General features: G+C 38.5%; 1 protein-coding gene across 4 annotated transcripts in view; it reads left to right on the top strand.

The window, feature by feature from the left end:
• Positions 1–1,975: 1,975 nt before the first annotated feature.
• GLG1 (golgi glycoprotein 1) overlaps positions 1,976–14,342 on the top strand; it is a 168,484-nt gene continuing 156,117 nt past the window's right edge. For all 4 annotated transcript variants that reach the window (XR_012126688.1, XM_073225973.1, XM_073225974.1 and 1 more), the window contains exon 1: positions 1,976–2,408. Coding sequence is in view for 3 of the 4 variants with exons in the window: in XM_073225973.1 (XP_073082074.1) it covers positions 2,004–2,408 (405 nt within the window). In the remaining variant the exon portion in view is untranslated. The remainder of the gene's footprint in view (positions 2,409–14,342) is intronic.

Here is a 14,342-nt window from a genome sequence, read left to right as displayed (position 1 = left end):
GAACATGTACATTTATCTGGTGACCCTGGGCTGCCTTAGTCAATGCTCAAAGTCAGCAGCAACATCCTCAGGACCATTTTATGGCAGTGGCAGGAGTAAGTGTTGGTGGAGAGGCCAACATGTCCTCATTCCCAGAGATAGAGGCTTGTGGTCAGTCACAGTGGGCAGTTTGTACCCCCAGAATATTCTGTCTTAGGGGTTCCTTGTGGGGTCCTTGAATCCCACTTGACTTCTCAGGTTCTAGTTATATCTGATCTGGTCCTCACTGCCCAGCTGTGGGTCAGGACAGCAGAAGCTGCATTTTTGAACATGCATTAACAACTGGGATCCATGCCCCAAGCTGCCCTCATGTCCCAACATGCACAGAAATCTGTACAGATTTTTGGGATAAGAGTGCACCAGGGCAGTGGAAGCCCCAGGAATTCTGGTCCCAGTTTGGCACAGTTCATCCTGGGCAAGTCATTTAATCCCTCTGTGCATAACTGTTACCATCTCTGTACCATTCCTCAGTTAAATCAGAACCCAACTGAGGCCTGACTCTTGGCTCAAATGACACAATGGATGTGAAGAAGACATTTTGATAAGAGATCATCTCTCCTAAGGAAAAGGAGAGGTCACTGATGTGAAAGTGAAACAACCAATCTCTTCCTAAAGTGCTGCTGAAGATGCTACATTGCAAGTCAGCCAGAATAGTTACTGAAGCAGACTCAATCTGTGTTGAGGCTGTAAGAATATAGTAATTTATCCTCCTTTTGCCCCATGGTCCCAAGCACATAAGCCGGTGAGAATTACGCCTGGGCTTGCCTGCGTCTTGACTGGGTTTACCCCGCTTTATCTCTAAACATCCCGACCCCCCCCCCAAGGCAACAGGCCGAGCGGATCCGCCACAATAAAAGGCACCACGCTGCGACCCTCCTTACCCAGAAGGACTCAGGAGACACGGGCCCACGCAAGAGACGAGAGCAGCGGGACAGAGAGAGCAGAGAGCAGAGAGAGGGAGAGAGAGCAGGGAGAGCAGGGGAACACAGACAGAGAGAGACAGACAGAGAGAGAGACAGAGGGCAGCAGCGTAGTGCCTTTTATTGTGGATCCGCTCGGCCTGCTGCTTTGGGGGAGGGTCAGGATGTTAAGAGAGAAGGCGGAGTAAACCCAGTCAAGACGCAGGCAAGCCCAGGCATAATTCTCACCGGCTTCTGTGCTTGGGACCATGGGGCAAACGGAGGATAAATTATATATTCTTACAGAGGCCTCAAAGTTGTGTTTTGTTATTTTCTTCTCCTTTAAACATGAGCTTAAGCTCTGGTTTACCACAATTTATTTATAATATTGACTATAACTTTTTTAGTTCTATATTGTGGACCAGCCACTTTCATTTTTATTACCAATCGTCACAATTCTGCTTTACATTAGAGCTCCTCCTCTTTTTTCAGACGAAAAGAATGAAGCTCAGAAAAGTTGAAGGACTTGCCTAGTCTGCCTAAGAATAAGAATTATAACCAGGCATTTTCTTATCCCGGAACCCGTGCTCTTAACCCTTATTTAATGCTGTCTTCTTTCTGGGTAAGAAAGACTACGGAGGCAGGTGGACGAGTGCAGGAAGAGGTGCAAGAAGAGGTTCTTTCGGTTCCGGAATACACCCGATCGTGTAAAGTTCACCACTACACACATAAAGTTTTTTGTTTTTGAAGTCACTGAACGAGCGACTCACAATATCGGCCATGTTGGTTGTGGCAACCCAATTACTTCTTATTTTTCTGTGACGACAATCGGGCAAAGCCGCCCTACCAAGGCTTTTTACGAAGCACCAGCGACTCGCGCGACAAAGCGCCGCTTTCCAGCCGGCTAAGGTCCAGGGCGTGGGCCCTTCCAACGTGGGCACCTCCGGGCTCAGCTCGCCGGTCGGCGGCGGCCGGCAGGGCCGCGAGTGGGCCCCGCCCACGGACACGCCCCCTTATTTAAATACGCGGCGCCGGCTGGTGCGTCGAGCTCGCCGCGAACCCAAGATGGCGGCGTGTGGACGTGTACGGAGGATGTTCCGCTTGTCGGCGGCGCTGCAGCTGCTGCTGCTCGTGGCGGCCGGGGCCCAGAAACTCCTGAACCAGGGCGGCCACGGCCAGGGCCAGGGCCAGGGGGCCGGCTTTGGAGGCGGCGGGCCGGCGGGTCAGCAGCTGCTCCAGCTGCCTCAGTCATCTCAGCACCAGCAGCAGCCGCCTCAGCAGCCGCCGCAGCCGCCTTTCCCGGCGGGTGGGCCTCCGGCCCGGCGCGGAGGAGCGGGCCCCGGCGGCGCCGGCGGGGGCTGGAAGCTGGCGGAGGAGGAGTTCTGCAGGGAGGACGTGACCCGTGTGTGTCCGAAGCACACCTGGAGCAACAACCTGGCGGTGCTCGAGTGCCTGCAGGACGTGAGGGAGGTGAGGAGGCGGGACGGAGCCGGGAGGGCCAGGCCTGGTGCGGGCCCGCGGGTGTCGCCGGCCTCGAAGCCTCGGGTGCGGGTCGGCTGCCGCGCTCGCTCCCCAGTTCCCGGCGCATTCCGTGGGGAGGACCCCACCCCACCCCACGCCCTCCCTCCTTCCCTCCCCAGCGCCGGGGTCTGGAGGCCCTGAGCGTGTTGGTGTTTGCCCTGGGCTTTTGTGTGCCGCTCTAAGCACAGTGGCTCCTCGCCGAAGACCTGCTTAGTATTTTGCCATCCGTTTCCACTTGGACAACTTGTAGCAACCCTGTTAAGCCTGAAAAATGGTCGGCGTACTTAAGCCGATAAAAATGACCTGTTTATTGGCAGTAGATAATGTTTGTTTAGGTAACTCGGGTTCTATATGATGCTTGTTGTAGTCCACAGCTGAATTTATTCTCTTTACCCCGTTCTTTTGTAATTCTCAAATTCTTATTACCTACAGGGTGCTGACGCTTATATGTATATATTTTCCCGTCACTTATTTTGGTCAATTTGTAGTGAATCAGAAGTTTAAGCTATTACTGCAAGTGATTTAGAGCCCTAAGGCTTGAAAAGTTGGTCCGGCATTTGAAGCCGTAATACATAATCAGTATTTGTGGATTGGGTTTCTGACATCTGTATATGATTTTAACAGTACCTTTTAATGAAATCTAGATTTGATGTGATTCAGTTAAGTGACAGAATTTCTTCTCTAGATTTAATGCTGCAGACATAAATGCATATTTGATGCATATTTGGCAGTTATTAGTTTGCCAGCAAATCTGGTAGGGATACTTTTTGTTTTATTAAAAGGTTTAGGTACATAGAATTAGGCCCAAAGGTTGACAGAATGAAGCTGTTGTCTGATAGTTTTGTCTGGAAAACTGTATCATCAGAATTGTCTAGGGTGTTCATGGTCTTGGGTCTTGAAGACCACCGGCTTGTAGAAAATTGCTAGTATTGGTAGTTTCCCCCCTCATCCCTCTATAGTGTTTGCTCTAGTATTCTATACAGAGGAATTCACAAGAGGAAAAGACTTCCATTATCAGGAGACAGAAGAAAGGAAGTTGGTAGGGCCACCAGAAATGTGGGGCCTTAGATGATTTCTCATCTACAACTTGAAAACTGGAAAGGTTAATTGCTTGTTATTCTTTATTCTTCAGCTACTCCTCTAATAGATAAAACTGAGATTCTTAATTCTGTCAAGCATTTTGGAATTTTCTATTTGGTCTTTGAGGATATAATATAGGTGTTGTTCCCTCAAACGAAGATCCTTTTATTGGTGACCAAACACTTTGCTAGTGGTTTTGTGGCAGAAACAGGACATTATTAGGGCAAGTGGCAAAAATTGGCCATTCTAGGAGTTCATGTCTCTTTCTTTGTTTCCCGTGAGACATTTGGAAACCCTCCACTTATAGGAGCAGTCTTCTTTTGTTATGCATGTAGGAGTTGTAGTAGTGTAGATAATCGATAAGCAACTTAGATTTGACCACTTACGGAGTCTGTTTAATTTAGTAGGTATTTATCTTTCATGACTTAATGTAAAGAACCCATCTTGAAAATGTAATCCCTGGTCCACCTTTGACTGTAAGTCTCAGCAAGGATATTGTTTCAGTTCTACTTTTTCTTCCTTTTTGGGGTTGATATTTAAACTCTTTGAGGATAGTTATTAGGTCCTGTATTTTCTTTGTGACTTTTCCAAGTACCCATAGTGCTGAGACTCTGTAAATATTGTCAGCTGATTGAAGATGAGTAAACTAATGGAGTTAGCTTTATGCTCCAGAGAAAGAAAAGGTGTCATGTAAATTGGAGGGAGGGAGTATTTTGGGGGACAGGTGCTTCCAAATTTACTATTTAATTCATTTTCCTCTCATTTTATATGTGTAAAGATTGAGAGAAGAGTACCATGAACAACTGTATATTCTTCAGGAGGTGAAGCTATTTTTAAACTACTTTATTATTTTTTTTAAAGACAGTAAAAGGGAATTTTATTCCACCAAGTTTGAGAATTAGTTAAACCTGATTTATGTGTGTGGAAGAGCATAGTGTAATTAAGTAAACTAGCTAAGCATATTTGAAGTGAAATTATGGAATATGTTTTGTATTTGTTTTTTGGTAAGTAGGACTATTTGATAGGAAGGTAAACATGTGCTTCTTTATCCCTTTGGATACACATTTGGGAATTATTCTCTGTGTACTTGCTATTAGACTTATGAAAAAAAGCATGTGAGTATTTAAATGGCAGTATAATAAACATTTTTGTATAGTATTATATAGTGTTGGGTTAAGTCTTAAGTTCAAATATTTTAAGATTCTCTCTAGTGTGGTGTTCAAAATTTTGTAATAAATCACAAAATTTATTTAAAGGTGTCTGGTTACTTTTCAATAATTTCAACTGATACTTTTGTCTTTAATGCATCACATGCCAACAAATTAAAAATCTATGTGTAAAAAAACTGTAGTAAAACTGCATATAGACTATAGTTCACTACTTTTCCTCCTCATCTTGGCCATTATTTTGAAGGTATGTGTTATATGGGGGATTCTTTGTTTTTTTTTTTAGCCCTTTCAGATGAGTCATGCTTTTTAAAAAGTCATGTATACCCAGTGGGCCCTCTGTAATAGTAGGTGTAATAGTTGTCCTAATTGTATGTATATACATAACTGATAGATATTATAGTTCTAGTTTTATAGAACTAGTTTATAGTTCTGGTTTTTATAGTTACAAAAAATATGAAAGTCTAAGGGGAAAAGAAAAATTCACCTTGGGCTCTTCTACTAGGTGAATGAGTATAGTATCAAAAGAAGAAGGTACTGCTCTCTAGTTCATATTTCGTAATGAGTTAAGAGTGCTTTATGTTGAGAATAATTTTAAAGCACTTAATGTGTTTTGGCTAAAATGACCAGAAGTATCCTGGGGTTAGAAGTGTCAGATAGAGACATTGGTTCCTTAGGAGAAATTTATTAGTGACATGCATAGTTGTTTTTAGTTTTTGTGTTTTTTTGTTAGATTTAAGAAAAACCAGAACTTCCTAATGCAGAAAATTTCAAACGTACACAAATAGAGAGGTATGATGGCTACCCATGTATGCATCACCCAGCTACAGCTATCTTTCACTTTATTTTTGGCACAGGGGTTGGTAGACTGGCATATTTTAAAGCAATTCCCAAACACTGTGTTATTTCACTTTTAAGTACTTTAACTTGTTTCTCTGATAAGGACTTAAAAAAATAAAACTAGAACCTAAGTGTTATTTTTTAGTATTTAAATGAATCATGAAATATTTTTTCTGAATTTGTTTCTTCTTTTGATATTTAAGTTTCAGATTATAGATTTATGGACTGCTATCTCTAAGCTATGTACAGAATGAATGCTTTGTAAATATTTAAGATGTGCTATATTATGTGTTGAACAGGAATTAACATGTCGACATTACAAACCTTAAACCTTTCAAACTCGTACATGGACATTTTTCTTACTCTGTTAACCTTTAACTTAACTGTATAGTGTCCTGCACTATCTGTATTATCTCATTTAATACTCTAGATAGTCCTGTGAGGTGGATAGTGTTATCTTACTATCTTAATTGAGAGTTGATTCAGAGAGATGAAGTAATTTGTATCCAATGTGATATCCTAAGTGGTAGAGCTGGTAAATTTACAAGTTCTCTTTGACTTCAAGGACTATAGTGGGAAAGTAGTATGTGAGTATTGAAATGCCCAGGTTTCATAAAAGGACACAAAATGAGAACGGTTACCTGCAATTAATGTTCTCTTTTTTTCACTACGAAGAACAATTGAGTAGCATTGGCTCCTATGCATTGGAGTAATTTTTTTTTTTTTTAGGAGAGCAAGGTATAGGCTTTTATTTAGAAATAAAGTGAAAGAATAGAGCTCCTGGCTCACGCCAGGAGGGGACAAGAGAGCCCGCATTGGAGTAATTTTGTCAGGCAGACAGACCAGCATTATTAGACAAAGTTAATTTCATTACTAGTCTGTAATCCATCATAAGCAGAATTTCTGCTTAATGAAAAGATTTTCAAATCCCATCTCACCTTACGCAGAATTTGTACTAGCATAATGGAAGAATTTAGATATATTCCCCTACTATTTGAGTTGAATCCATGGAAAGCAGGAAAAGTGAACTCAGACTAGAGCTGGCACTGCCATTAACTAATTGTATGATTGTGGGCAAGTCATTTTACTACACTGAGTCTCATTTTCCTCAGATGTTAAATGAGAGATTTGGGTAATAGCACAATTCTAAGATCATTGTTAGTTGACCTACTTGAGTTGTTTCCTGGATATATTCTCTGTATGTATATATTGTATAATTTCTGGGATCTATATGTATACCAGCTCCTGGTTCCTTATTTATTCATGAGGGGAGATAGTGATATGAATAATGCAAACAGGAATTAATTCTAACTTTGGCCTTAGAATATAGTATGATTGTTTTGTTTGAGCCAACATGGAATTTCCTCTTGTGCTCTCAGTGGCTGGAAACAGTCTAACCACATAATCACGGCATTATTGATCTGTTATGCACCTATCCTTGTGGAAGAACACTAATACTTTAAGACATTACCATTGCTTACTGTTGGTTTGATAAATGAGATTGTGATCAAGAAACAATTATATGTTGATCACTTGGTGTCATACAATCAGAAATTTTTGAGGGGAGTGAAAATATACATTAAACAACAAAAAAAAGACAATTAAAATCTATAATACTAACACATACCACCTGACATCATCTTGCTTACATGGTACATGCTTTGGAAAATACTCTTAAAATTCTTCCAACTCTGGTACTTCTTGATTCTGTGATCTGTAGAAATATAAAACATGTGCAAAAGAATCATAAGCATAGGTTTTGAAAAAGATGATTTAAAAAAATAAGGGGGTTGCACTGACTGAAGTAGACAGTTTGAGAATTTTTTCAGAGTGCAGATTAGAACAGGTCTTATATGCACGCCTGGCTCATTCATCAAGTAAAGCCCAGAAATGGGATGTGTTTTTATTCCAATTTGAGATAACAGTATTCCAGCAGATCATTAACACTTATCTGTAAAATAGCACTGCCATTTATGGAAAACACTTTTTAAGAAGTCTCTTGCTAAGAATGCTTAACAGTGCATTGTTGCATAATAATTCATTGTTTGTTGGAAGAAAATAAAATACTTGAGCAGTCCAGAAGATGAAATGGTACATTTCTCTTTTGTACAGATCTCCTGTGTTAAAAAAATGTAGTGAACAGTCCAAAAAAATGTTTTCATTCTATGAGATATTTATGTATTTTAAAAAGAAGCAGGTAAAATGGTTTGTCATGCAAATTAATTTTTCTTCCTTCAGCAAACATTTATTGAATACCCACCATGTTGAAGACACTGTGCGTAGTATTAGAGGATATAAATATATAATAATAGTATTTATTGAGGGCTTTCTGTGTGCCCTGTCCTAGGGCACCAGGTATTTTCTAGACATTATATATTGTTTAATCCTATGAGAGATGTATTATTTTTATTATTATTTTATTATTTTTTTAAATGAGGAAACTGCCACAGGGCCAGTAAAGTATTGGAGTTAAGATTTGAAAGCAAGTCTGTGCAACCGTAATAAAACAGCTAATTCCCCCTCCTCCTATCTCTGTGGTAGGCCAGTGTGGTAGTCATGAGCCATATGTAGCTACTGAGCAGTTGAAATATAAGTAGTCTGAATTGAGATATACTGTTAAGTGTAAAATACGCACTTGAGTTTGAAGACTTAGTACCAAAAAATAAAATAACTCACTAATTTTTATATTGATTATGTGTTTAATGACAGTATTTTGGATATATTCAGTTAATACATTATTAAAGTCAGTTTTATTTTTTAATCTGATTACTAGGAAACGTAGTTCACAATATATTCTGTTGGACAACACTAATCTAGAAGAAGATACTTTACTAAAAAATGATAATACATGCTATAAAATAGTAAATTGGTTGTTAATATCATAAAATTATTGATTTAGCTATCTCCAGGCGCCTCCTAATCTGGTAATGGATGGATCTCATCTTCCGCATGCCTAATTTATGAGTTCTAAGGGGTGCTGTCCCTCCTTCATCTAGAAAGGAACAGTATTCATAAAACTGGAAGTCAGTAAGTGACTCATCTTTATTTGGTTGAGTTAGATAAATTTGAAACTTAAGGATCTCAAGTGATGGCCCTCAGAACTGTGCCAGTACTAACTAACCCTTGTATGTGCATTAAAATAAGAGTGTGGAGGAATAAGAAGTGTGGACTGGAATCTAAAAACAATTAAGAGAACCAGGCATCTGTTTTCATTTACCTTTAATTTACTGAAATTAGAAAATTAAGTTAGATTGAATGAATGATATTTACAATACGTATAAATTCTTCAGTTGAAGGCTTGAATAACATGCGTAACTCTTTGTAGGGGGAGTCATAGTGATAATGGGTGCTGACTTGAATTCTTGAGTCTTTATACTTGTAACATAAAACAAACTCTTAAAACATTTTTGTTTTCCTTTTAAAAATAACGTGATACATATTTAAAATTATTAGCAAGATAAACAGTGAAATTAAATGATACGCAAACAAAATTAACCAAGAGAATGTGCATTTAAGTTGTAAGTCAGTTGAAATGCAGTTACAAAAAAAAAGAAAAGAAAAATAAATAATGTTTAAGGAAAGTGCTCTAGATCTAGGAAGGTTTCATTTGTAATTTCAGTTTAAACTTGAAAGACAGCCTGCAAGTCATGTAACAGAATTCCCAAAGTTCTTGCACTGGCCGAATCAGCTCTGTAATGTGATAAACAAGATGAAGTGGACAAAAACTTCAAGGAGGAGGGAGAAGGGGATATAATAGAGAGTCTTAATCAGAAACAAAATCTGCCCTCTGATCATTAATGCCATCTACTGAGCCACACCTATTACACAGGAATTAAAAATCAGAAAAGTTAAGGTAGTGTAGTCATATGGAGTTCCTGATAAGAGAAGTAATGTGGTGAGTGGCAAAACAGAATGGGCTTTTGGACCGTAGTCCTAGATTCAGATCCTAGCTCATTTACCACTTACTGTGACCTCAGACAAATTAATCTCTTCAGCCTTCAGTTTTCTTATCTATAATATTGAGGTATTAAACCTGCATATACAGGGTTTTGGGGAGGATGAAAAGTTTTAAAATATGTGGACCATCCACCAAATTGCTTTTCCCTTCCATTTCCCTTTGTTCTTGCAGATAAAATTGTTTCAGATAAAGCTTATGTTCACTTTCTTAAGAGAAATGTGAAGTGAGCTATAATGTGCCACACCTATTAATATAATCCTTCCAAGCTCCTTCAAGAAAAGTTTAGTTGAACTTAGTTGAAGAGGAAGGTCAAGAACATTTATAGAACCTTTACTGGGTATTTAAAATGTATGTACTTTGAGATTATAGAGTGCAAAGGAGTGAATTCTCAGTAAAGAAGTTCAATTCTTTGTTCTTTGTTCTCTTAAGCTAAATAATGCCTAAATTGAGAATATTCAGCCTGTCAGACAAGGGAAAACTCCATTCTCTCATGTAAGAGAGGAAAGATTAGATCTGATATTCTGAAGACTGCATTACTTTATAAACAGGTCCTTCCTCTGTAGAATGGAATGACTAAGAACATAGCTGTTTCATCGGCTGAGAAAAAGAAGGCATTGATTGGATCTTTTTGCCCTTTGTAAAACTGGATAATATAAAAATTCTTGAAATCTCCCCCAAAGTTGGCAGCTTTTCAGAGGGAAAGTAATATGTAAGGACTTTTATATTGCTGATGTTGGAACATTCTCTGGCCCATGCAACAGTCTGTGTTAAGATTATAAATGCATAAATTAATCATCATTAAGAATAGTGCAAAATATTCAGTATGTAAGTCTTCTTTCTGAGGTAATAAGGTTAGCAGAGTTAGTTTTGAATAGTTTTGAAACAGTTAAAATTCCACAATCTCATACTATTAAATATTAAAACTGATTTGGTAGATTTATTAGGACCTCACCATTTGTCATGTATATAGGTAAAAAGCTTTTAGTATGTCTGATTGTTGATGCTTTTTATCATTATAATAAGTATCAAGAATTTGTATATTGATTTGCAATTTGACAGTGTATCTGAAATAAGAGAAATTAAAGCAGTGAAAGCAGAAGTCAGAAGAGAGTGGTGTGGTTCCCTTCTTGTGGAAACAAATCTCATTCTTAAGCCTGTTAGTCTCTGCCTATTTCTCCAGCTTTACTTCCCACTAGCTCCTTATACAACATCCTGCTGTCCACTACTCCCTGTCCACCTCCCCAACACCCCAAATACATAGTGTAGTGGTGTAGGCTTCTGGAGTGTATCAGGTTACAGCTTTTGAGTTTACAGGGTTTTTATGTAAATGTTACTTGTTGGTAAAGTTTTTATATTCAGTGATTTGGGAATTCCTGCACTAGAATATTGTTCAATATCTTTCTTTTTGCCCCCCCCACTAGCTCCCCTTTAAGCTTTGTTTTATGGCTTCATTCTTTTTGCTAGATTGAACCATAAGAATTACCAATATTTGATCATATTTGGTTTATAAAAATTATATTTATTGAGTATATAGTATCTGCTTCTTAGCAATTTCATTATTTCCTTTTGTATCATCTTGAAATCTGCAGTTAAGAGCAGGGAGTTAGGAAGAAGTAGTCATTTCAGCATAGGGCTCTCACCGTGGGAGTCTTCTGAAATTTTTTCTCCAGTTTCTCATTTGGCTTATCTGCCCCAGGTCCAAAAAAAGAGAACCAGTATAGATTATTGTATACTTTTACTCATCGTTTGTGAAGTATTTATTGTATGGGTTAATTAATAAGATTATTATTAGGCAAAAATGTGACTTGAGAGTTTTGTTTCATATAAAATAATGTGTTAAGAAAATATTTTCCTAACTCTCTTATGAAAGGGGAAATGTGGAACTAGGTGTTAAGTGTGAGAGGAACTCACCAAATATACTTGCTTGTTAAAAACTGAGTATTAATCTAACAACCATCTCCCCAAGTAATTATTCTGAGTCAAGTTGTTATCCAATTTATCCAACACTTACTTAGTTTATGGTACCCTTTTTATCTCATTCGCAGCTCTTGATAATCGTATGCGGTAGGTAGGACAGATAACAATCTTATTTTACAGATGAAAAAAATGAATCTGATGGATTGTGATTTGCCCAAGTCAAGTAAGTATTAAGAAACACAGAGCTTAGACTCCAACCCAGATCTTTTTAAATTTAAAGCCTTTGTCTTTTCCGTGTTACCCCATTGCTTTTCTGATAACTTTCACTTTTATATAGATAATATATCCTTATGTTAATGTTTTGTATTTTTTTTAGCTCTTTCTCATTTTTATTTAAATCTGTCAGCAAAAATTTGAACACATACTATGTGTCTGTTATTTCTTCAAATAGTTTTTCTTTCTGTTCCTCTTCCTCTCCTGGGCTCTAATCTTACAAAGTTAAATTGCTGTTGTCTCACAAATCATGAGGCTCTGTTCTTCACCTTCCCTTCCTCATGAACAGTGTTCCTCACACACACATACACGTTCATTTTGGATAATTGCTATTGCTGTTTCTTTAGGTTCCTTGCTCTTGTCTTCTGCAGTTTTCGGTCTACTGTTACTGTCATCCAGTATATTTTTTAAGACATTTTGTTTTTCATCTGTACAAGTTTCATTTGGATCTTTTATATATATGTGTGTGTGTGTGTGTGTGTGTGTGTGTGTGTGTGTGTGTGTGTGTGTGTGTTTCCTTTTTCTCTTCATTATGTTGAGGTTTTCCTTTACAGTCTTGAGTGTACTGTTTTAAGGTCCTCATCTGCTAATTTCGTCATCTATTATTTCATGGTCTTTTTCTGCAATTAATTTTTCTAATGGTCACAATCCTGCTGCTTTGCATGTGAGGTTATTTTTTATTGGATATTGGCTATTGTGAGTTTTACATCTTTGCTGAATTTTGTTGAATTCCTTAAGAGACTGATTTTGTCTGACACATCGGTTACATGCAGATCAGTTTGATCCTTTTGAGGCTTGCTTTTAAGCTTTGCTAGGGCAAGTCCAAAGCAGCCTTAAATCTTTGTCTAATTTAATTCTACTCCTAAGATTTGATTTTTCTGGTGCTCATGTCTGGAGTTATATGAAGTCTTTCCTTTCTGGCTGGTGAGAAAGCTACTGTCTGCCTTGTGTGAGTGTCAGGAAATACTTGGCCTATTTGCTTTTTAATGTTTTGTTTCCGACCATACATACATAGGATAGGATTCCACTCAACTCTGCAGATCTCTTGGGCTCTTTGTGTAGCTCTCCCTTCAAGTACTCTGACTTGCAAGTTGTAGGCTCCTTGGCTCACCTACACTATGATTTCTCTCCTCTATTGAGCAAGAACACCAGATTCGTTTTGGGTTCCCTCACCCTGTGCTGTAGCTTAGAAACCACTTCCAGGCAGTAAGCTGGGTTAATCATCAGGCTCACCTTGTTTGTTTCTCTTCCCTCAGGGATCATGGGCTATTCTGCATGTTGTCCAATGACTGAAAATAACCTAATATATTTTGTCTAGTTGTTAATTACTATGGAAGCAATTCCTGTAGTAATTCATCATGAGTGGATTTGAGCAGGAGTAGAAATCACCATTCCTTGAATTTTTTTTTATTTTGGTATCATTAATGTACAATTACTTGAACATTATGGTCACCAGACTCCTCCTATTATCAAGTCCCCCCCACATACCCCATTACAGTCACTGTCCATCAGTGTAATAAGATGCTATAGAATCATTACTTGTATTCTCTGTATATACTGCCTTTCTCGTGCCCCCCATGCCCCGCTACATTATGTGTGCTAATCGTAATGCCCCCTTATCCCTCCCTTCCCACCCATCCTCGCCAATCCCTTTCCCTTTAGTAATTGTTAGTCCATTCTTGGGTTCTGTGAGTCTGCTGCTGTTTAGTTCCTTCACTTTTTGCTTTGTTCTTATACTCTACAGATGAGTGAAATCATTTGATACTTGTCTTTCTCTGCCTGGCTTATATTGCTGAGCATAATACCCTCTAGCTCCATTCATGTTGTTGCAAATGGTAGGATTTGTTTTCTTATGGCTGAATAATATTCCATTGTGTATATGTACCACATCTTCTTTATCCATTCATCTACTGATGGACACTTAGGTTGCTTCCACTTCTTGGCTATTGTAAATAGTGCTGCGATAAACATAGGGGTGCATATGTCTTTTTCAAACTGGGCTACTGCATTCTTAGTGTAAATTCCTAGGAGTGGAATTCCTGGGTCAAATGGTATTCCTGTTTTGAGTTTTTTGAGGAACCTCCATACTGCTTTCCACAATGGTAAACTGGTTTACATTCTGACCAGCAGTGTAGGAGGGTTTCCCTTTCTCCACATCCTCGCCAACATTTGTTGTTGTTTGTCTTTTGTATGTTGGCCATCCTAACTGGTGTGAGGTGATATCTCATTGTGGTTTTAGTTTGCATTTCTCTGATGATTAGCAGTGTGGAGCATCTTTTCATTTGCCTGTTGGCTATCTGAATTTCTTCTTTGGAGAAGTGTCTGTTCAGCTCTTCTGCCCATTTTTTAATTGGCTTATTTGCTCTTTATTTGTTGAGGTGCGTGATCTCTTTATATAATTTGGATGTCAACCCCTTATTGGATATGTCATTTGTGAATATATTTTCCCATACTGTAGGATGTCTTTTTGTTCTACTGATGGTGTCCTTTGCTGTACAGAAGCTTTTTAGTTTGATACAGTCCCACTTGATCATTTTGCTTTTGTTTTCCTTGCCTGGGGATGTATGTTCATGAAGAAGTTGCTCATGTTTATGTCCAAGAGATTTTTGCCTATGTTTTTTTTCTTAGAGTTTTATGGTTTCATGACTT

Source organism: Manis javanica, chromosome 17 (assembly GCF_040802235.1).
Source record: "Manis javanica isolate MJ-LG chromosome 17, MJ_LKY, whole genome shotgun sequence".
Lineage (NCBI taxonomy): Eukaryota > Metazoa > Chordata > Mammalia > Pholidota > Manidae > Manis > Manis javanica.
Note: the sequence above shows the minus strand (reverse complement) of the source record. Positions and strands in the feature narration are given on the sequence as shown.